This window comes from Protopterus annectens, chromosome 8.part1, assembly GCF_019279795.1.
Source record: "Protopterus annectens isolate FY-2018-M chromosome 8.part1, PAN1.0, whole genome shotgun sequence".
In the NCBI taxonomy this organism is placed as follows: domain Eukaryota; kingdom Metazoa; phylum Chordata; order Ceratodontiformes; family Protopteridae; genus Protopterus; species Protopterus annectens.
This window is the reverse complement of record NC_056742.1, coordinates 98404778-98429023: the sequence shown is the minus strand read 5'-3', so window position 1 is coordinate 98429023 and position 24246 is coordinate 98404778. Positions and strand designations below refer to the sequence as shown.

At 37.5% G+C, this 24246-nt stretch overlaps 1 protein-coding gene across 1 annotated transcript in view; it reads right to left on the bottom strand.

Moving 5' to 3' along the window:
- The window catches only part of MVD (mevalonate diphosphate decarboxylase), a 372131-nt gene that overhangs the window by 284868 nt on the left and 63017 nt on the right, over positions 1–24246 (bottom strand). The window contains exon 3 of the mRNA XM_044081710.1: positions 1614–1728. Coding sequence (XP_043937645.1) covers positions 1614–1728 — 115 coding nt within the window. The remainder of the gene's footprint in view (positions 1–1613; positions 1729–24246) is intronic.

The following is a 24246-nucleotide window of genomic DNA, read 5'->3' as shown; positions in this document are numbered from 1 at the left end:
AGCTTGTGACAAACATGATACAGTTTATCCAGGACAGCTGAATCATCTAAGTTCTAAGTGCAGGAATATCAATACAGGGCACAATCTATGAAGAAAAAATAAATGCAGTAGAGAGCAAACAAAAACAAAGCAAATATAAGCATGTATGTACATATACACAAACAAATAGATTCCCCCAGCTAGCTACAAGATGGGCGTAACACCCTAGGGATATACAGACCACAGGGAAGAGGGGGGGTCTTGATCGCAGATGCATTCTCATCGACATCTACTACATTTATGGTAGGTACAAAACATTATGTCCTCAAGGATGCATCTGCAGTCCTTACAAATAATGGGAATAAAATACCATATAAAACTGGGGAGGAGGAGAAATAAAATTATTGTCTGTTTTGAAATTGCCCGTCCTCATGCTTATGCTACCAGTAGTTTTCTATTTTTCTTGGTCCTGTCCAGATGTGGAGCAGTAGTAGTAATTTGTCTATGTACATCAAGGTGTGCAACAGTCTTCTCCTCTGTCTGTTGTTGGGGAAATGAAATAGTGGAGGTGGACAGCCCGATTTAAGGATATCTGGAGACCACCTTAGGCATAAAAGTAGGATTTGTTCACCATGGACCCATATGAGGATGGAAGAAGAGGGGCTGTACTGCCATTAATGCCTGTAGCTCATACCGGCAGTCCTTTTTGATTGACAAGGCTGAGCCCCACCATTGGAATTCTGTTCATGATGGGAATTATTGAATTTTGGGTTTCTAGGCTGTGCTTGTGCTGAGACCATACTACTGTTTTGTTTTGCTGTGTCCAGCTCCGCACCCAAAAGGCTATCAAAAGTTATGGTATCAATATTGACTTTTTTTTTATTGACTGTATATCCCAGGGCTTGTGGTAGGTAAATGACCCTTTTTTTTCTCTTCTGCTGAGCTTTTTTTTGTTTGTTGTCCGCTTGTATCAGGCAGGTCCGGGTAGGGGTAATGATTTGAATTCCCCTGAGCCTAATGAGGCGATTACTGATGCCAGGCATTGGGCAATGTTTGATAATGCTCTGATCCTGCAAGAGAAAGTATTCTATCTGCAATTCGATCATTATGGGGTCGGGTATGCCTATGCCTCCTTCCTCCTGAGATTCATAAGACTCCCAGCCTCCTTGCCGAAGAGGAAAAGAAGCTGCTGTAGGTAGTCAGCATTTTGAATTTTGGAACAATGATGTATAAAGCGGACAGATTAGAGAATGGGTCTCCATTTGCTTTTCTTCTGGTACCAGGAAGAGTCTGGGGTAAAATCCTCTATCCTTGCTCCAGAGATGGTACCTTTCCACAGCTCTCATCATATAATTGAGTTATTTGTGTTAGAGCTTCTGCCTTGCCTTGATTTGGAGGTAGGTTTGGCTCTCTCTTCTTCCTGGATGGGTATGGTGAAAAAAACAACCTTGAGTCTATTGTCTGCAAAATCCACTTGTCTCTTGTGATGTAATGCCAGTTTACTGAAAATACAGTGATGATAAAAATATTCTCACACAGTACAAAAAGCATGTTAAGTGTTCAAAGAAAGCAAAAGGTGAAACACTTAGTGGAAAGAACTTCCAGTAATAAAAATAATTTCCAAAATCACATACTCTCTCGGAAGCAGGACTGTAGGCGGGGATGGTCAATTTTCTCCTCTTTGCCATTTAACCATATTCGGTCCTCCTTGAAGTCCCGACTGATGGCAGCTGTAGTTATTGTTTTTAACTGTAGAAATAGACACAAGACATATCATCATAAAGGTATACACACTGCCTATGGCTCATTTTCCATACAAACAATGTAGAGTCCTGGTAACATCTCCTTTCTATTTGTTTTATCACAGACAGTATTAAGGAGTACTGCATGTCAAAGAACAATGCTTGCCTACAATAAGTGTATCATATAATCTTTTGAAGGAAAGGCATTCTGATAATTCATTCAGGAAAACGCATCAGGAATAAATCATTTACTAATGGCAACGTTTAATCTAAGCCAATAGAAAAAGTGTTGTGCGGTGACAGCACACTGTGACAGACAGGCAAGCAAGCAATAATGCCTGACAGGGTGTGTATTAATGTGTAATTAATGCCCACCAAGGGGTGTTATGACGCCCGATGCCGCAGGCGGTTGGAAGTGTGATGGGTGATTAAGGAAACAGCTGAAAAGAACAGTTTAAGAGAGACTTTAGACAGGCAAGTTATAAAGTGAACAGATCAGGAAGCTGACACAGAAATGTGGCAAAGATGAGGACCCAATACATCCATGTCAACGAATCCAAGGATGATTGGTGGACTGTTTGATTTACTTACAGGGAAAGGCATCTGATCCATTCAGAACTTTTTTACGTCTGACCCTGATTACATTGAAAAGTAACCCAAAAGGAAAAAGTATGCAAATCAGTTTCAGAGTCAAACATAGTTAAGGAGATGGCAAATGAATAAAGACTCAAGCAGAATGTTTTTTGAAAGTCATGACATCAATTCCCAAACTGAAGCACATATTTATAGAAACAACATTTATAAAGATATTAGGCAATGAATGACTGAAGAAGGTGGAGTGTTAACCCTAGAAAAGGAATAGAACAAAGGAAAGACAGAGGAGGAGGGAGTTAGCACTAGAAAAGTAAATTCATTTAATACGGTGAGAACAGGGAGGAGGCAACATGAATTGGGACTGGGTTAGTAGTATATGTGTGTATTACAAAAAAAAGGAAACAGCAAAGAAGAGGAAATGTAAGAGATGCCTTCACAATCAGCAGCACAGACTTGGTGAGAGTGGATTTTCCCTTCCCTATCCTTATAACCCTGGATCATTTACTAAAATGTAGGTCCTTCTCATTCACTAGAAAAATATGCAAGTTATGCATAACAATAACATCTAGACAGATGGTGGAAGAAAATCTTTAACAAAATGAGCCTGACAGTAGAAGGACAAGAAGATCTGGCTTCTATTACAGAAGCTCATTAAAACAAGAGCTCCCTCAAAATTCATGTAGTGAAGCCTGTGATAAAAGCAAATGCAACTACAAAAAATAATCATTCTGTTTAGGGGCAAGCCCCCCAACAACCACCATACCACTTAACTTATTATTCTCAGTCCAAGGATGCTGCACTTCAGAGAAAGGTAGATTACATACAGACTGACAGTGCAAAGTCTCCCTTCCTCTTTCTCGGGAAGGATGCAAAGGAGCACCTTCTCAAACAGACAGGTGAGCAATAGCAAATTTCTCATACATGTCTCAAGCAGCAGTGACACCAACTGACAGATTGAGTAGTTATATTCAAGCAACAGTGATACAAGCTCTTGTGACTGTAAGCAAAGTGGGTGGTAGGACTAGAAGCATTTCAAATGGTGCAGTATAGCCTGCTGATGTAAATCTGAATCACAAAATAAAAAAAAATTAAAAAAAAAAGGTAACAGACATATATGGTGGAACCAATCATACAATTCAGTAAAGATAAAAAAGAATGAAGTTGTAGATTGGAAACACTGTGCATGAAAGCACATAATTTAATATTCTATGGGTGGCAATGGACCAAAGGGAAATAAGAAAGAAGAAAGGGATGAAGAGATACAGAACTAAAACGGGACAGGGTGGAACATGGGGCAGTAAAATCTATCAAAAAAGGGATGGAGAAAGATGAAACTTGTATCAGAAAAAGGCATGGGAGAAATGTTTGGGGGAAAAGAATTAAGTACAGGTAAGGAAAGACCGTGACATCTGAGGACAAAGAAGGCAAAGCTAGACAAGATGGTGCCAGGTGATGGAGCTACAAGGTTGCACATTAAGAGAAAGCTACGTGGTTAAAGGAAGGTGGGGAGGTGGATAAAGAGGGCCTAGTGGAAATGTATGCATCTGAGGAGTGTGCTGAAAATATGGTGAGAAAGAAGTGAAAGGAACATGACAAGGATGGAAAAGTTGCAGTGAGGAAACAGAGGACAGATAAAGAAAGGAAAGCCATTTTAGGGAGGTTAAAAGGGGGCAATGAAGACAGTATCGAGACGTTCAATCAAGCAAGAGAAATGGAGGAGAGCTGTAGATGGAGCCAGGGAAATGGAATGAGGGAAGGGGTTTGATTAGAAGTTAAAAAGGTTGATGCTAACTTGGGATCAGCAATTAAGGGTAACACACGAGTGGTGCTGCAATCTGAACAAGATGCAAAAAAACGGGGCAAAAGGGAAAACAGAATGTAAAAGATGCTAAGAAGAACATCTGTTTATGTTACACATGTTTGGAGATACAACTGGCTAAACTGAAATACAGTTCAAGGTAGTGGGAGGGATAGGAGGTGAGAGGACTGGAAGTTATGTTCATCTGAAACATGAAAATCAGGAAGAGGATGATAGGAAAAAAGGAAGTATTTTAGATCTTAGCCACCTGGCTCACAAGCAAACTGGCAAAAAAAAAAATTAAAAGAGGTAAATGAGTGCAGAAATAAAAGTAAAGAATATGAATGTATTATGTAGAATAATCCTGGAAAGCAAGGTAAAGGGCATGAGAACACATAAGAAACATAGGGATTTAATGGATAACATGATTAGGCACTAAAGACAGAGCCACTGATAGGTCAAAATGGGGAGATGTGGGCAGGCAAGGAGGCAGACAGTCCAGAAAATTTAAACTGAATATTGATTACGGTAACAAACTGAAAGCCAGGTAAAAGGGCACTGCAAAGATGTGCTTCTTCTTTGAAGACTTTAAATGGAATTTATTTGGTAATAAGCAAAATGATGACTTCACATTAAAAGTATTTTCTTGAAAGAAAACATTAAACAGAATTAAAAACAATATATACATATTGGGTACTCCACCTTCAGCAAACTTGTTAACTACCTTTGCCATTTTAGTGAAAAAAAAATATCAATTAATGGATTGTTAACCTCCCTCTCTTTCTTAATCCTCACCCTGTAACACACTTACTACTGACATCTGGTTATTTTGTTAAATCAAATGCTGTTTGGATGTACAATCCTGGGCAATCTATGTTTATGTTTGCAATTGAGTACATACGGTTCAATGAAAGGGCACCACAGTAAAGGACTTGGAATTTGCATCTTTCTCAGTACATTCTGTACCAGCCATCATTTCCTGTCACTACATTCAAATTTACAGAAGATTCTAAGTTATGAAACTATTGAAATGCACACTGTTGGCCTGTTGTCATTTTCCCACAGAACTTTAATTACATATTTATTAATGTTTCTTATCTATTTAAGGTCAGAGCTAACACAAGCATTTGGCAATAAGATCTACAGGATTAGAAAAAAATAAAAGTTAAATATACAAGATTTTAAAAAATAACACTTCCAGCCACATGAAGGAAGAAGAAACAGAAGAAAAAATGGGAGTTGTAGATACTTTGCCTTTGATGTGAAAATCCAGTCCTCAGTGGAAAACAGTGAAATAATGGATTTTTTTTGCTGCCAGTGAGATTAGGAATGAAGACAACTGTACCTCTGTTGTTGTTGAAGCTGACACAGTGACATTAAAAACGAAAAAAAAAAATGTATTCCCCTATGTAAGTAGACTTAAGCATAATTTAATGAAAAAACAACAGAGACCTGAAAAACTAATATATATATATATATATATATATATATATATATATATATATATATATGTGTGTGTGTGTGTGTGTGTGTGCGATGATATGGGCAAATGCCAGCATAGATGGTATGTCCTTTAAATATCAAACTGATTTATACAAAATGCTTGCGTTACAAAATGTATCAAAACTGTATGTCATTTGTATATCAAATTGATTGGTACAGATGCTTGTGCTGAAAATGTATTTGTGAGGTTTGCTTGTGTTAAAATGCATCAACTGTGCACCCTGCTGAAATGAAATGTATTACTGTAACTGAATTAAATGTATACGTTTTAATAGAGAACATTGGGACAGCAAATGTTAACTTTACTAAAAATAAGGGAAATGTAAATAAGCTGTTAAACCATTAAAACATCACCCCACAGTGCTGAACAGGACCAGAGATGATAGGTCTGGGAAAGTGCCTTTGTTCATTAGCTTAGTGAAAAGAGGGGAGCCCCAGGCACTGTCATAAACATTCAGATGTGTATTGTGGCCATCTGTGCTAAATTCCTGTCTCAGCTTCAAAGGGGAATACTGTGAGAACCTAGAGTCAGGTGACCAGATGAGATCATTTGCCAGCCCTCTTAGAAATTATATTTTAGATATTAAAAAGAGAATTAAGTATTCTGTTTTGGGGAAGCTGACTAGAAAGACCGTCACCCACAGCATCTTACCTTGAGGTGGTAAGTAACTTAACTAGGGAATAGTAAAATTATTTTAGATTTGGGCAGGAATATAGTGAAGTTTAGTTCAGAGAGTGGTTTTCTTTATTTGTACGTGTCTGCCCATCAATGTTAATTTCAATATTTTCCATGATTTGAACTCTGTGGTTTACTGTAAATATATATTCAGTATTTTCATGCTCTTTTATTTATTATAAAATATATTTAAACTTTTATTGTGGCTGGTCCCTGTGGAACACATCTAACCTTTGAGCGTATTTATACTTATTTGGTGACACTGTGTGGGCCACTCCAGAAGGCATAGCAGTCTTGGTGAGCTACTACCATCAATAATACACAGTATAATTAGACACCCTTTGTTAAGGACCATAGAGTAGATGACTGGGGAGTACCTGGTGGCGGTGATAATTGCCTTATAGTCTGGGCAAAAGTGGGCATAGCTAGTAAACCTGTGCCAGCCTTTCCCAGGTGTGTTTGTGTGAGTGTGTGCATGCGCAAAACCAATCTCTCAGTGTGTGAGTGCATCAGCTACTTGAGGCAGGGACATGAGGCAGTGGATTTACAGAGAAGGTGTTGCAGGACTTGACCTGGACATTCAGCTGAGCATCTACCCCTACAGCTGTACCAGTGGGGAGTCTTACTTGGGACATGGAGGGAGACAGACATAGAGATATCCAGACTCCTGGCCAAGTGTGTTCCCTGTATGCTCTTAAGGGAAACTGTACTTGATGCAGAGAGGTCTGCATCTGGAAATACTGAGTGCATCCATTTGTATTCCAAGTGCACGTCCCTCTCCAGTGTCAGTGGTGAGGATTCTGTCTCCTTGATTACTGGCCCAGTGTGGGGACAACACATTATTAGTGGCCATCACATACTGGTAGCAGAGGTGGGCATCGCGGTGTGACTGTTAAGTTTATTAAAAAGCATTTTATTCTTAAATTTAGTGAAATGTCTCATACAAACAAGCAAAATGAAAATGAGGCATAGTATGCAAGAGTTATTAAAATTTAGGCCAGGGCTGTAACTACAATGAGACATTACAGCAAAAGTAGAAAGAATTGTGTGTAAAATTGGTAACAACAGCACATGACATACATATACAAAACAATGTTATCTGACAGTAATGCATTTTATCAGTGGATTTTACATTTGAGAACACACATTCCTCCTGGCTTGAATGGCTCTGTATCTTTAAAACCATATTTAAGAGAACTGGAGAAACAGGTTTAATTAATTGTCATGTCATGCAATTTTAAACTGTATAAAAATGACTGATTTTACAATTGTAGTGTTATGCCCAAAGAAGCCATCCTGGTAAAGGTTTTTACTTGCGTTTTAAAATGTTTGAGTGTTTTAAAGTGTCTCATTAAAGCTGAGTTATTGTATCCTGCCTTGGTTCTGGCATTTCTGCTATTTTACTCTTGGATTACTTGAAATTCCACCAGATTTATCATTACCGGCTGCTGTTTCTACATCATATGTAACACACAACAGGGAAGAAGAAATAAACAGGCTGTTGAAAGAAGCACAAATAATGACTCCTTTAAATTCTCAGAATGGGATGATCCTGTGGAACCTAGATTGAAATGTAATACAACCATAGATTTAAATTAACCATTAACACAGTAGGTTGTTTTGAACAGTACTGTATATCTCACGTGCAAAATCTTTACAAATTATTGGCAGGAAATGACAAAATGTTAAAGCTATCTATGACCTATGCTTTATAAATGGCATTACACAAGTTTAAGAAATGGTTAGCCATACTCAATAGGAATTCTTTACCCATAACTATTTACCTTTTGGAGTGTCATTGGCATATTCAGTATTTCACAAAAATATTGACAAGTAGTTACAAAAGGTGACATGTTATCACCTAACTGGATGGTATTCTACATTATTTATTTCTATTTATTAAGAAGGATAGAGAGCACTGATCACAAATGACCAATTTACCAATTTCAGTCTCATCCAGGATAAGAAAACAGAGCAGCACAATTCAGCAAAAAAAAAAAAAAAAAAAAAAACAAGATTGCAAAGAGCTTACATGGTAATTATATAGAATTATTAACAACAAAATATGGCTGAAATGGTATACAATACTTACAATAAGGATGAAATAAGGTAAGTAATATGACAGCCAAAGTGTAAGAGAATGAGACCATGCATGGCTTCATCAGCAGGTGAGAAGTATGAATGGTAGATCAGGTGAGTGGTGTGAGAGCTGTAAAGAAAAGTCAAGTATAGTTTATGCAGAGAGTGGTAGAAAAGACGAAAGCAAGTGATGTAGTTAGAATTTAGGCACTGAAATTTGGCAAGTTTATTGAGATGGGCCTTTATTTTGGTTTGGAAATACTGGGATAGAATGAAAAGTCTTTTTTTTTCAGGGAGGATAAATTTCCACAGTCTAAGGGCCAAGTATGGAGACGCAATGATCGGGTCCAGTGGAGCTTTGTTTTGAGGGATGCAATGTATGTGCAGTGTGGTTCTGACTTTTGAGAAAGTTTAGAGATGGGTTGAGCCAAAGGACTAGGTATTTAAAGGAAGTAGTACTTTCTGATGACATGTTGTTGTGATCAGAGATTTATAAAGGGTGTGGAATTTTGTTAAGTTTTTGCCAGGTCCCAGAAATCATAATTTTAGTTTTGTGGAAGCAGAGTAGGAGTTTTTTTTTTCTGCTGTCATGTTTTGCTCTCCTTTCTTGCAGTTAACTATCAGCTGTCACAATTTCCTCTCCTCATTCACTGGGTCTACTGGACCCGCCTTAACCTCCACCTGTGTCAAGCTGACCTATGTTCAGAGCCTGTGAAGAGACTGAAGATGCTAATGCAGAATCATATTGCTGTCAGGAAGTGTGCCCTATCCCCCCACCACTCTGCAGCAGCCTTGCAAATACTGTAAATGTGACTAAGGGAGGAGCATGTGCTCTTCCAGATACGCACATCTGCCTGCAACACAGATATCACCCAGATCTTAATGTTGCTACCGCAGCAAGTGGAGGCAGCTTGCCTCCCCCCAGGATAGGCAATTCAGCATCAGCCACTCACTCTAATTCTCCCCTGTCCTCATCAGGTCCCTCAAGCATCCATGCCATTAGTCAAACTCTGAGGATTAGTGAGAAGTGTGGCTGAAAGCATTTTTGTATATTAGCAAGGTAGTGATCTGACCAGAATATAACTATGGCATTAGTATGTAGTATTATGTGGAAGTGAGTTAGATCAAAGGTCGGTTTGTCTATATAGATTGAAAACAGGAGGGGGAAGTGTGGACCTTAACCTGGAAATGAAGGTTGATGGACAGGCATTTCTGAAACCATGGTAGAATGCCTGGGCTGATGCTTATTTAAATAAGATTTTAAAGGAGGGTGATGTGTTGCATGAGAGGAAAGGCTTTAGTAAGGCTGACAAAGATGGTACAAATATTCATGCCTCACAGTATTTCATCAGTGAGGGGCCATAGGGCTATCCGAGTACTGCAACCTGCCCAGAAGCCATGTTGTTTATAACAGAAGAGACTGTAGGGACTAATGTACTGGTCAGCTAAAAGGAGATCATTTTCTCCAGAATATTTCATAGTGAGGGTAATATAAAAATTGGTCTGTATTAAGAAGTTTTGACAATGTTTGTTTGCTTAAGGATAGGTTTTATTATATGTGTAAGGCATAGGTTAAATATATGTTACAGGGGTATTGTAAGGGAATCCCTAAACGGTTATATGAACCAGGGACAAAAGCCCTTGGAATCTGGCGGATTGTTTGCTCTTACTTGTTCAAGGAAACGTTCTATGTCTTAAGTTAGGAAGTGTTTAAGTAAAATGGTAGAATGTAGAGATGAGGTATGGCTGGACTGTTGAGACCAGAGTCAGTGGCAGGGGGCCTGGATACATTGGTAAACTCTGACAGAAACTTAGAATACAGTCTGAACCTTCTTTCCTATTAGTTGACTGACATCTCCCAAAATTGTTTAGGGAATTTAATTATGGAGCCTTGTTTTTTCTTCATGAGTTGGCTTTTATGTCTTCTTATAACTTGTTTTGAGAGGTTTCTTGAGTCGAGTCTATTAGGATAATATTAGGATAGTTATATATGATGTGATATAAATATTATGGAGAAGGTTTATAAATTGAACATATATATTTTAATGGGTAGTTTTTTTATAGTGTAAGGTCACTTTAAGGGATTTTTTTTATTAAGTGATATTTTGGCGCCTAAAAGAGGTATTTAAATGGTCTGTAGAGTATTTTTAAACTGTTCTGATGAAGCCCACATTTTATGGGTGAAAGCGCTCAACTTTGGATGTAATAAAGAATATCATTCATTCATTTTGAAACTGCCTGGTTTTCGTCATTTAGTGGAGTTCGTGACAGTTACCATTCGTGTTATTATGAGTTGTGTGCTTTGTTAAGCATAAATGACCAATCAATCTGTTTTTTTTTTCAAGTGTTTCTTTGAGTTTGCTGATGCTGGAGACTGCATTTGGGCGAAAGGTGATTAATTTTGGAGGATTTTTCTTAAGAAGGGGTCAGATATGGAGAAGGTAACCGAGCAGTAATCATTGATGGAGGGTTGGTGGGCATTAAATGTCAGAGTTGTGGGACAGGCTGTCAGAGTTAAGTCTAGTAATGTGTGTAGTGGATTAAATGTAAAATTACATTCTTCATCCTTAATTTTACTTGTGCTGCAAATAAAGACTTTAACCTGAATTACTAAGTAATTGTATTTAATACACTTTGGGTTTAATATCAGCTGAAACAGAGGCTTGTTATGTACTCAGCTGCAGAGAGTTGGTTTCAGAAATAAACCTTAAACATTACCTAATGCAAATCACACTTGAGCACCACGCTGGAGAAAAGGAAGCAAAGAAAACTTTGTTAGGCAATGTTTACACAAGATCTAGTTCAGCTTTTCTAAATATTTGCTTTCCAAGGGAAGCTTTTGCCTAAATTATTTGTTCTCTTGCTGGTGTACTTCTTTTAGCTGTAAAGTAAATCAGCTGATTAGGAATGACAGTTAATCCCCAAGCATGCAATAATAGTCACTGTGCATCTTTAGCACTTAGTGGTGTTCCAGTAAGCCTGCTGGAAAAACAAAACCTTCAAACCCCCTCAACTGTAAGGCACAAGTTATTAGAATTACCATAATACATATGCAGAACTTATACGAAGTGATGAAAATACTGAAGTATGCAAGGATTAGTTTTAAAGTAAACAGATTTTAAACACATTTAAATAAATGTAGGATAAAATCTCCAACACAGAAACAACAGGCAATAAAACCAAAACTGCTTTTAATAACAAAACACAACAAAGGAGGTTAGTGCTTTCACAATAAACAGTGCTTCTTCAGACCACTCAAATAAAAACATCACAGCAGCATACATAGTAAAGGCAATTAAAACATCTACCAATGGAAATACAGAGCATTAAAAGACATCTCTATCTTAAAGAACTTTAACATCTAAAAGTGGGGAAGATCCCTGGATTTCAGAAAATGCTTTAAAAAAAATACCATTTAATCCAGGATATTTATCAACTTGTAAATTAATAATCCACCATGACTCCCTTTTCTCTGTATGATTTCTAAATTCACCCTAACATGGACTTTCTCTAACAACTTCTACTACATTAAACCTAAATCTATGTGTTGAACCACATTCCAATGTATGCTTAGCCAAGGCACTTCTAACATCACCCATAAGAGTATTATAAACATGTTCCTTTATCCTTTCGAAAAAGGGGCGATTAGTCTTACCTATATAAAAACACTTACAAGCTATGCAGGAGGCCAGGTAGACTGTATTAACTGTGCGGCAATCTGCTGACACTCTGAACTCATAATGGCTGGGTAAGCCACCCTCTCCCAGAGACTATAGGCCTTAATGGGGGACGAAAGGGATCCTTATGCACTTTAGGTAACCCTTGAGATAATTGGATGTTCAACAATTAAATAATGAGACAAATCGATCATTATTAAATGACTATGCAAGAATTCTTGTACAACAGAATGAACATAATTTACCAACTGTGTAATATGGTCATCAGAAATGAAATCATAAACCATTCTATCAAATAACATAGAAACAATCTTTTCTATAATAAGAATAATCAAGGATGCCCACAGCACCTCCCTTATCCCCTGGCTTGATAACTATATCCATATGTCTCCGCAGCTCAAATAAGGCTTCTTTTTCAGAGCGAGTCAGATTATGAAAACTATTCCTAGCCTTGTCAGTACCATGATAAATATTAAATAAATCTATCTCACATTTCTGGCAAAAAGTCTCTAAAACCAGATTCAAAACTGGTTGAAAAACACTAGGCTTACGAACTCACGTGAACAGGTTTCGGTTTCCGCTGAAGATATCTTCTTAAACATCACATTCCTCACAAAAGACCTTAAATCAACAATAACGTCTGTAAAATCCACTGTCTGCACTGGTATAAAAGATGCATGTCTATATTAAATAACCAAGATGAAGGGTTTTATAAAGACCTTTGCACTCTGAGAACTGAATTTATGGAAGGATGATACAGATTTAAATTGATAGGAGATGCTTGCAAGGAAGCAGTGAATAGTAGGAGTGATAGAGCAAGACCCTGTCTTTCTGAAGTTGACTCCCAGAGAACCCACAGCACTGAGGGAAATGATGCAGTTAAGTTTTGGATCTGGTATTAATGAACGTAAAACAGTGCCTATTACATTACATTATACCAGTGATATTGAGGTGATACGCAGAGACATAAGTACTAACTGGTCTATCCTTCAGACAGATGACAAAACAGGTAATGTGGTACGGGTTACACCTTGCATTAGATATTAAGAATAAGAAATCTCTTAAGAACAGATTATACTCCCACTACAGTTAACTCTGATAAGTGGGACACTAAGAGATGTCACAGATGTAATTTTTGTTCCTATATCAAAGCATCCAATATATTTGTTCATCCTACCACCAAGGTTTCCTACGAGTTCAGTGTGTCAGCAGATTATCACACAGCTAAAACAGTCTACCTGGCTTCCTGCATAGCCTGTACGAGTTTTTATATAGGCAAGACTAATCGCCCCTTTTTCGAAAGGATAAGGGAACATGTTCATAATACTTGTATGGGTGATGTTAGAAGTGCCTTGGCTAAGCATACATTAGAATGTGGTTCAACACAGTTTTAGGTTTAATGTAGTAGAAGTTGTTAGAGAAACTCCACGTCACGGTGATTTTAGAAATCATAGAGAGAAAAGGGAGTCATGGTGGATTATTAATTTACAAGCTGATAAATATCATGGATTAAACGGTAAGGTTTCTTTAAATCCTTTTCTGAAATTCAGGGATCTTCCCCACTTTCAGAAGTAAAGATTTTTATCCTACAGTATTTCATTGTTTGCTCTGACACAGTTAATTTCTTGTGGGAGTTTGCTTTTTCTGAAGACATTTAAATAACTACAGCACAACATTTGTGCGACATGCACACAATCTGCAGCCTGTACACACAGTAAAGTAACTCATGGAAGCTTAATCTCATATGACTCTTACTAAACTAAAAACATTTAGATTTAACTATTATTGTAAGCAGCTTTTACCAAATATTGGAACCTTTTTAAATTCTCTGTATCATCTGCTATGGAAAGATGTACCATGGACATATGGACAAAGAACATCAGCATTTAAAAATTCTAAAACCTTGTAACAATCTCTTGTTGTCTTTGTACATTACACAGGTTATAACGGAGCAGATCCTCTCACCTTATGGCATTAAGACATGTATCTTATTACAAGATGCCAAACGATAGTGACTTTACGACTTATAAACAAACACCTACTGAGAAAATATATTCACAAAGGGACAAAGAAGGAATAGCCAACATTTATCAAGAGAACTATCACTTTAACAATATGCCCCCCAGCTGACCCAGTTTTTTGGGGTTTGGGAATTTATGTGGACAATGACCTAACTTTTGACCAACATATGTCCATTGTTATAAGAAATTCCTTCTATACTGCAGCTTATAAATAAACGGATTAGATCTAGGGATGACACTGTCCCGATTACAAAGCCTTCATTAGGCCAGTCATTGAATATAATGCCCCCTTTGGCATGTATCTGTCCAGACATATGCAACATCTGAAACACCTACAGAGATACCTTACTAAAAGGATACAAAGTCCAAGCAACATGTGTTACAGTGACCAACTCAAAGCCCTGTCACTACTCTTGGTATCCTACAGATTAAGTGGTGACCTGTATCTGGCATACAAAACATCCTCCAACCCAGTACTGATGGATTTACTGTACTATTCTACCAATACCAATAGAACAATTTTAAGGACAGGTATGTCTTGCAAAGGATACTGCTGCTCTGGAATAAATTTACCATCCACATAAAACAAAGTTCCCCCCTTTCCATATTCAAGCACAAATTGGACCTATGAATGGTTAACAGAAAATTTTCCTCAGGACTGCCCACTGTACTACTAATGGACAGAGGCAACTCCTAAATGCTTGACTCCATGCACGAGTCCCCCAAAATTATTTATGGTATGATCTCAGCAATTCTTATTAGGAATACTATATAATTATTGACCATGGGGTGTGTAAGGCCAATCTCTAACCCAATGGAACAGGTTAATTCAATCACAAAAAAGGAAACTGACTAAGCTTAAAATGGTCTCAAGGGCAGCTATTGTAGTACTTCTTATGAACCTGTGAACCCATTTATAACATATATTTGTAAGGTTCTGCCATATACATAGATCAAAAACTGCTGGTTACATTGTTCAAATACAGAAAACCATATTGCAGAAATGATTTCAAACAGGAGTACAGCAAATGTCAGTGCTACTGATATATATATATATATATATATATATATACATACATACATACATACACACACATTACATCATCTACAGAAAATGCACATGTCCTGCTAGTAATGCTAACACATGGAGTAATTTACTCCCTTCCGAAAAGCCTAAAAAACATGAATATAACTGATCATATACTGTTATTAGATGTCATGAATGTACTACTGCACAGTATACATTTTAAACAATGGGCTGCAAAAGATTCTAACTCTGTCACAAGTATATGAATATGCATAGAAGGGCTGGCAGGTAATAAGCAAGTCAGTTTTTATGGTATACCATTCCAGAACAGCAGAATTAGGTGTCTGAGATGGGCATGTATTACAAGGGTCAAGAGCCATAGACCCACCACATGGTCATTCTGCAAAACTGAAAATGTTGCAATAAGGTCATCCTGGACAATCCAGATTAAAAGGCTTCAATAGTTCAAGTAATGTAGTCTAGCAAGGTTCATGATGTGGAAAAGGAAATAAAGATGCGTCAGAATAAGAAGGCAAGATGTAAATCACCAAAGAAATTCACCATTATGCCCATGGCACTGTGCCTGGCATAGCCCTGACTGTCACTATACTTAATTTTATAGCTTCATATAGCTGGTATCATAGCTAACAGCCCAAACATGCTGGCCTTGATACTCTGCATGATATGAAATCTTCAATAGTAATACTTGGGGATGGGATTGGTATAATGGTCAAGATCTTTACCTCACAGATACAAGGTACATGGCTAGATTCTGACCTCTGTTTATTAGCTAGACTTGTAATAGTCTATAGACTGATAGCCTAGTATTTCCCTATGGATATTATGGGTCAAATCAATATTTTTGTGAACTTCTGGTCCTAAAACAAAGCCTGAGATTGACTTTGTTTCAAACTGTCACACAAGCAAAGTCACTAGTGGTTTCTCACATGACAACTCCAAGTTTGCTATGACCACTCCAAGACTGCCATCATAGAGTAAATTGTATATTCTCCAGTGTTCCTGAAAAGCAGTTCTGGCCTACCTTTAATGATCTTTCTGGATATACCGTAGAGCAGGGTGTGTGATATACCTTTAAGAAGCTTTCCAGTGACTCACCACATGCATATAAGTACTGAGCAATAAGGTCATCCTGTGCAAGCAAGAGTGTCATTTTGAGTGAGCAACCAGAGTGAGACCAGGCAAGTATGTAGTCTGTCAGTTAGTTAAAGTTGAATGTTCCTGCCATCCATCCTGGTGTATTTGTATTCAATAAACTACTTAAACAAACACCCAAGCCTCAATGTCTTCTTAATGCACATAAAAAAGAGCAACATGGTGTCAGAATGGGATCCAGTGTTACAGCCATGAGGCAACCGGTTAAAGTTGGAGGAATATACAGGAGTGGATCATCTCTACTGCTCAAATGACTCACAAAACAGGTCAGAAACACATTCCAGGTACTAAAACCTGCTTAAATGATTTGTTTTGCTAAAAATATAAAACAAAACATTCAGAATACTCAAAATGATTTTTTTATTAAACAAAATGTCCGATACTGTAAGATATTGATAAAAAAAATTCAAAATAATTATGAAAACATTCAAAACAGTATCTGAATTGCAGAAAATGTACAGAAAATGGAAAATGACTGCATTTTTTTCACTATGTACTATTTTTTCGTATTAACTAAAGCTATTCCAAGTTTCCGAAGTGTGCAGTGTTTGCAAGTGTGTATAGTATTACAGTGCAGTTACTTCGTAAAGTACAGTCATTTCAAAGAATATTTCACAAAGTACAGTGGTTTCAAAGCATATTTCGCAGAGTACAGTATTTCGAAGAGCTTACTGTACATTTGAACATTATTACAAGTACTTGGTGTGTGTGCATGTTCATATATAATTGCAAGGGCCATTTTGCATTGTGTTTTACTATAACCTGTGGGCATGACAGAAGGATTCTGCAGACCCACACCGTTTGTGTTTGATAACAATATTGCCGAAAATTGGAGCATGTTTGAGCACGAATATGATATTTTCATACAGGCTGCTTTTTCTGACAAAGACACATGTACAAAAGTATTTATTCTGCTTAACTCAGCTGGTTTGGAAGCCATTGAAAGACAGCGTTCATTTGTGTATGCACCTGCTGTGTTTGCAGGGAAGGGGGGAACCGTTATATAGTGGCACCAGCTGAAATGAAGGATGACCCTGAATGCTTAAAAAATGGAAATTTAGAAAAATGTGTAACCCCCAAATGAAGGTTACAATGGAAAGGCACTTATTTTACACAAGGGATCAAAAGCCTGGTGAAACTTTTGCAGCATATATAACTGACTTGAGAAATAAGGCTAAAACGTGCAGATTAAGACATGTTTGTGTGTGGCATTAATAATGACAGTGAGAAAGACTTTGCTTTGAGACAGTGATTTGACATTACATAAGGCCATTGAGATTTGTCAGATGTACAAGCTTACAGAAAAGCACACACGTATGCTTACAAATGAAAACAACAGTAGAAGGAACAGTGATAAAGTTAATCTTGATAGTATGCAGCATGTGGTTAAAAGAAACAGGCCCAAGCACATGGCAACTACTGCAGGTCCTGCAACAGTCCCTGGGAAACAGTGAAGCATAAGGGAGAGTCAGAAAGTAAAAAAAGGTGCCCCCACCCAGCTTCATAGTCAATTGTTGTAATTGTGGTGGAAATCATGAACGCAAAAGAGAAAAGTTCTTAGCTTTTGGTCAGCGGTGTCATTCTTGCAATAAGTGGAATCATTTCAAAAGGTTCTGTAAATCAAATAAGACACATTATTTTATTAAAAGTGGGCATGCCAAGAGGTGAGTTAATCAGTTAGAAAGTTTCAACCCTACTTTTTATGTTGACTGTGTGTCTGTGCTTGGTGAAAATCAATGCAGTAGATTTTTGGGCAAAGAATGAAATCTTTTGTACTGTTTGGATTAATGGGAGTCCAGCAGAACTCAAAGTAGATACTGGCTCAAAGTAGATACTGGCTCAAAGTGCAATGTTATGTCAACTGAAATGTTTGCTAGAGTAAAAGCTACAGAACATCTTGATTTGATAAAGTGTGCAAAGCTTGTTGCTTATGGTGGTGAAGAGATTCAAACTAAAGGCTCAGTAGTGCTTTCATGTTATTCTGCTGGGAACAGCTATGACTTGCAATTTTACGTAGTTAAGAGACATGTAGTCATTATTAGGCCTCAGAGACTGTTTGAAAATGAGACTGTTTTCACTTAATAAAGAAATCCACCATGCAAGCCTGCATGACAACAGCTGAATTTTCATCAAAACTATTTTTTCTGAGTTTGCTGATATTTTTGCAGACAAACTAGGCAAACTACCGCCTGTGTACTCCATGAAGTTAGACCCAGAGGTCAGACTAGCAGGGCAAGTTCCAGTAGCTATGCACAGCAGAGTCAAAGCTGAGCTAGACAAAATGGCACAGCTAGGACTAATTTGTCCAGTAGAACTTACTGAATGGGTATCCTCTATAGTAGTAGCTCATAAGAAAAGCTCAGATGATATCAGAATATGTATTGATCCAAGAGAATTGAACAAAGCATTCAAAAGGCCTCATCATTCAATGCGCACAGTCGAAGAGATCACTGCTCTCATTCCAAATGACAATGTTTTTTTCGTCTTAGATGCAAAGAGTTCATTTTGGAAAAGTTTGCTTGACCGGAAATCTTCATTGTTAACCACATTCGGTACGCCATTTGGGAGATGCAGATTTCTGAGAATGTCATTTGGAATAAATTCTGCCAGTGAAGTCTTTCAGCTTGCAATGGAGCAAATTTTTTCTGGCTATTCATGTGCTATTATAGTAAATGATATTTTAGTAGGAGGTAATGGTGAAGTCGAGCATGATATAAACCACAAGAAAGTTCTGGACAGAGCATGTGAAGTGATTCTTAAGCTGAATCCTCAGAAGTGCAAGTTCAGGCTACGAGAAGCTACTTATGTTGGTCACTTGTTTGCCAGTTCAGGCTTATGACCAGATCCTTCTAAGTGAACAGCAATTCTCAAGATGCCAGCTCCAGACAATATCCAAGCCCTACAATGTTCTCTTGGCATGGTCAACTATCTAGGCAAGTTCATTCCAGATTTAAGCCAACTTGCAGCACCACTATTGGAGCTGGCACACAAAGATGTAATTTAGTCATGGTCAGAACAGCACCAAAGAGTATTTCATGTCCTGAAGCAGAAAATTGCTAACCCACCAACTCTCAGCTACTATGATGCTCACAAATCAGTTACTCTTTCTTGTGATGCTTCTAAGTTTGGTCTAGGTTCAGTCATTCTTCAAGAGGGTATACTAGTACCCTATGCTTCGATAACTCTTACCCAGAACAAGATGCAGTACACCCAAATAGAGAAAGAGCTTTTGGCAACTGTGTTTACATATTCAAAGTTTCATGATTATATTTACGGTCGACCTATCCAGATCAAAACTGACCTCTAGCCACTATTTTGAGAAAGTCTATGCATACAGCTCCAGCTAGACTGCAACAAATGATGCTCAAATTGCAGAAGTTTTCAATCTTGTTTAGACAAAAAGCGAACTTCTTTATCTCGCTGATACCTTGTCCATATCAACCAGAAAAACCACAGAACAGCAAAAGAATGAGAATCTTGATTTTGAGGTCATGGAAGTGAGAAATTTTTCTTCCAGACATCTTGATGAGCTCAGAACACACACATCTTCAGATCCAATTCTCCAGAAGCTCAACCTCTTTATTAGTAAAGGATGGCCTTCAAAGCAATATTGTTTACCAGTAGAAGTGCAACCATATTTTCTATACAGAGATGAGATTTTGTCAGACAAGGGTATCATCGTGAAAGGTCCTAAAGCGATTGTTCCAAAATTCTTGCAACAAGAGTACATTAAGACCTTGCATGTGGCCACCCAGGAACTGCTTCTACCAAAAGAAGGGTGAGAGATTTAGTATTTTGGCCTTCTATGTCAAGAGATATTGAGAAGTACTTTCATCTTGTAATAGTACAAAGCTGCATCAACAGAAAGAACCACTTCAGTTAAGCCAGATTCCTGAACTACCTTGGTCGACAGTAGCCACAGATATCTGAGTGGATTAGTTAACATTAGGATATACAGTTTCCTTTCTGGCTCTTCCTCTTCACAGTCTTTTATTGTCAAAGTACTACCCTTTAGTATATACAATCCTAAAATTGCTACTACTTCTAGCAGGCTTATCTTAACTGTTGTATGTTTATCATCTGCTTTAATTGAGTATATATTTCTTTTTTAAATTAATTTATAAATTTAATTTTTATACTAACTTTTTTTCTTACTCCCCCCTCATGTCAGCTGTCAACCCTTCATCCTGGAAGTTGCTCCTAGATCTTCTGTATTGCTATACCGTGTATTCATGTTCTCTCTGGTGTTTTTACAATGCTATTCAAGTGCAATTTTGTATTGTAATGTGTGGTGACATGCGTGAATGGGCGTACCTTCATTGAAGGTTGTGCGTCAGGGCTGGCAACTCGGCACATAAAAAATCTACTGCCAATCATTAGCGGATCGGAGTTCCACTGTGGCGACCCCAAACCGGGAAAAGCCGAAAGACACAAACAAACTTGGTTTTAGTACACTCTTATTCAAATCTGTTCGAGAATGACCTACTTCCCAACCTAACTTCCAGTACTGTCATTACTAACTTGAAGCAACATTTTTCTGTCCATGGTAGTCTTCACAGAGTTATTTCTGGCAATGGTGCACAGTTCACAAGTCAGCAGTTCAAGAAATTTGCAGAAAAGTGCGACTTTGTTCATATTACGAGTAGTCCTGAATATCCTCAGTCAAACGGCTTGGCTGAACATGCAGTTCAAAGTGCAAAGCAGTTGTTAGAGAAATCCAGATGTGACAATACCGATGTTTTTCTAAACTTGTTAAATCTCAGAAACGTTCCTCGTGATAAACATCTTGGTTCACCTGCCCAGAGACTTATGCAGACACAAACCAGAACCACACTACTAATCTGCAGTAATTTATTGGTTCCATGTGCTAAGAACAACAGAGCAGTAAAAGCCCAATTGTTGAGGAAGTGTTTGTCCCAGACGTCTTACTATGACAAAACCAGCAAACCACTCCGTTCTTTACAAAAAGGGAAGATAGTGAGAATGCAGACGTCAAAAGTTTTGTTTGCACTGGATTTATGAAAAGTCTGTGTCAAGAGCCAAGGTCGAACATTGTGGAATCACAAGGAATGGAATTCAGACAAAATCAGAAGCATTTGTTACCAGTGCCCAAACCAGTGTTACAGCATCTTGCCTGTGACAAAGATTCTAGTTCTCAGAGTGACTTGTCCAATGTTCCTGTTCCAGAGGACATTCTGTCAGCAATCCCCGTTCCTGAGAAAAACCCTGAGACTCCTCAAGCAGAACATTCAGCTCACAGCTCCAACCCTCCCTGCATGTCATATTACATCAATATGTTTTTTTCCCTTCCATAAGAAGGAATGAAACAAACAGAACTTTGAGTATTCTATCTGTAACTCTCCAATTAGGATAAGCAACATGTTAAAGCTTCTAAATACTTTAGGACTGAAAACACTAATGCTTTACGAGGACTCATTCTTGGAACACTTTTTTTTCTCTTCACTTTACCTTCTAAACAATACATGTTAACTGCAGTTTTATAAATCACTGACCTCTCTTTTACTTTCATAAGTGATGTGCGTTAACTACAGCAGTAATACATGTTAACCTCAATAGAAAAAATGGCTGGCAGAATCCTCATACACGTTATTCACATGTTTTTCTGCTATGCTGCTTACACATTAACCATTCACCAGCAATGGAGGTGACTGCAGGATGCCAAAAGCACAGACTTCTGAATAATAAGTATGTGCTAATTAATTGCAGATCAATATTGTAACAACCAATTAAATGGATATGGAGTAGATAAAATTAGTGAAAAGTAATGGCAAAATACATGAAGTGGGGACCATGAAAAGGTTCTAAAAACAAATTAGTAGAAAATGGAAAACAAGATCTAAATCAACTGTATTTGAAGAACTGAGTACTGTAATAACAAAGACAGAAGAACTGAAAGTGGGATATTTAGAAAAGGGTAGGAGCAAATTACCTAAAAAATGGAAAATGTGGGAACAATACATGCAAAATAATATTCAGGAGGAGGAGGAGTGAGGTTTAAGGAAGACAGGAATTGAGCAATTTATGTAATGTTGGATTGATGATAGTTATACAAACAAATACATGTGATACATAACGTTTGTAACTGGGAACATGTTAATATGGTTCACTTTCTTTTATATAAATGTATGTTTGCCCATGTCGTGAAAGATAAATCAATAAAGGTGTTAAAATATTTATACAAGTAAAAAATAATGCTTTTGAAACACCTAAAGCATATTTCCACCGATTGTGAAAACTGCTGGTATTATTAAAACAGTCAGATAAATAAATGGCAATTGATCACAAACCAAGGGAAATTCTCATTCTGCAAATGCTAGACTTCCACAAGGCTAAGCAACACAGCTGAATGAATGAGAAGTATATTAACAGGTTTTTTTTTACATAGATCATTAAATCGCTTCATGTAGAACTGAATTATAAACAAAAAGGAAGATATTGGTTGTTGAAGGTATAAATCTTTAATCAAAGCAGACTGGCAGCACATTGTTTATGATTACTAAATCCTGAATACATTTTTAGGCAAAAATCAAGGTTTCCTGCAGGCACTGTGGTCTGATAAATTCAAATTACCTAAATGTTGGTGTTACTTAATGCTCCAGTTCTCAGAGTTGCATCAAAGTCTCAATTCCCACTTTCCTGGAACTTATTCATAACAACCAGAAAATTACTACAGAGAACTTGGAAATGAGATTATGCCTTCATTTGCAGTATTCATAAATACTGTCACTGTTGTGTGTCATAAAGAAAAGTGTGTGTTATAAAGAAATGTCTACTATTAAGATGAAAACAAACAAAATAACCTCAGATTATAATAACTGGATAAAAATGAACTCCTTAACAGAGAAATATTAATGTTCTCTGATCGGTTTATGGCTGTTGTAATGTACAGAGCAATAACTGATGCAGATGCTTGAGTAACTATTAATTTATTATGATAATATATCTGTTCATGAATATAAAATTTCAATAAAATAATTTAAAACATACAGTGGATATAAAAAGTGTACACACCCCTGTTAAAATGCCAGGTTTTTATGATATAAAAACATGAGACCACAATAAATCATTTGAAAACTTTTCCCATCTTTAATGAGACTATAACCTGTACAATTCAATTGAAAAACAAATAAATCTGTTGGGGGAAAAATATAAAAAATAAAAAACGTGCAATAAACTGGTTGCATAAGTGTGCACACCATTAAACTAATACTTTCTTTAAAGCACCTTTTGATTTAATTACAGCATTCAGTCTTCTTGGGTAGGAGTCTATCAGCATGGCACCTCTTGACTTGGTAATATTTGCCCACGCTTCCTTGCAAAAGCATTCCAAATCTGTCAGATTGTGAGGGCATCTCTTATGCACAGTCCTCTTTAAGTCACCCCCACAGATTATATACTGGATTTAGGTCTGGGCTCTGGCTGGGCCATTCCAAAACTTATCTTCTGGTGAAGCCATTCTTTGGTTGATTTGGATGTATGCTTGGGGTCACTGTCATGTTGAAAGATGAAATTCCTCTTCATCTTCATCTTTCTAGCAGACGCCTGAAGGTTTTGGGCCAAAGGTGACTGGTATTTGGAACTGTTCATAATTCCCTCCACCTTGACTAAAGCCCCAGTTCCAGCTGAAGAAAAGCAATCCCAAAGCATGATACTGCCACCACCATGCTTCACCGCGGGGATGGTGTTCTTTTGGTGATGCGAAGTGTTGATTTTGTGCCAAACATACTTTTTGGAATTGTGGCCAAAAAGTTCAACCTTGGTCTCATCAGACCATAACACATTTTCCCACATGCTTTTGGGAGACTTGATGTATTGTTTTGCAAATTTTAGCTGGACCTGAATGTTTTTCTGTGTAAGAAAATGCTTCCGTCTTACAACCCTACCCCATAGTCCAGACATATGGAGAATATGGGAGAATGTTGCCACATGTAGTATACAACCAGTACTTGCCAGAAT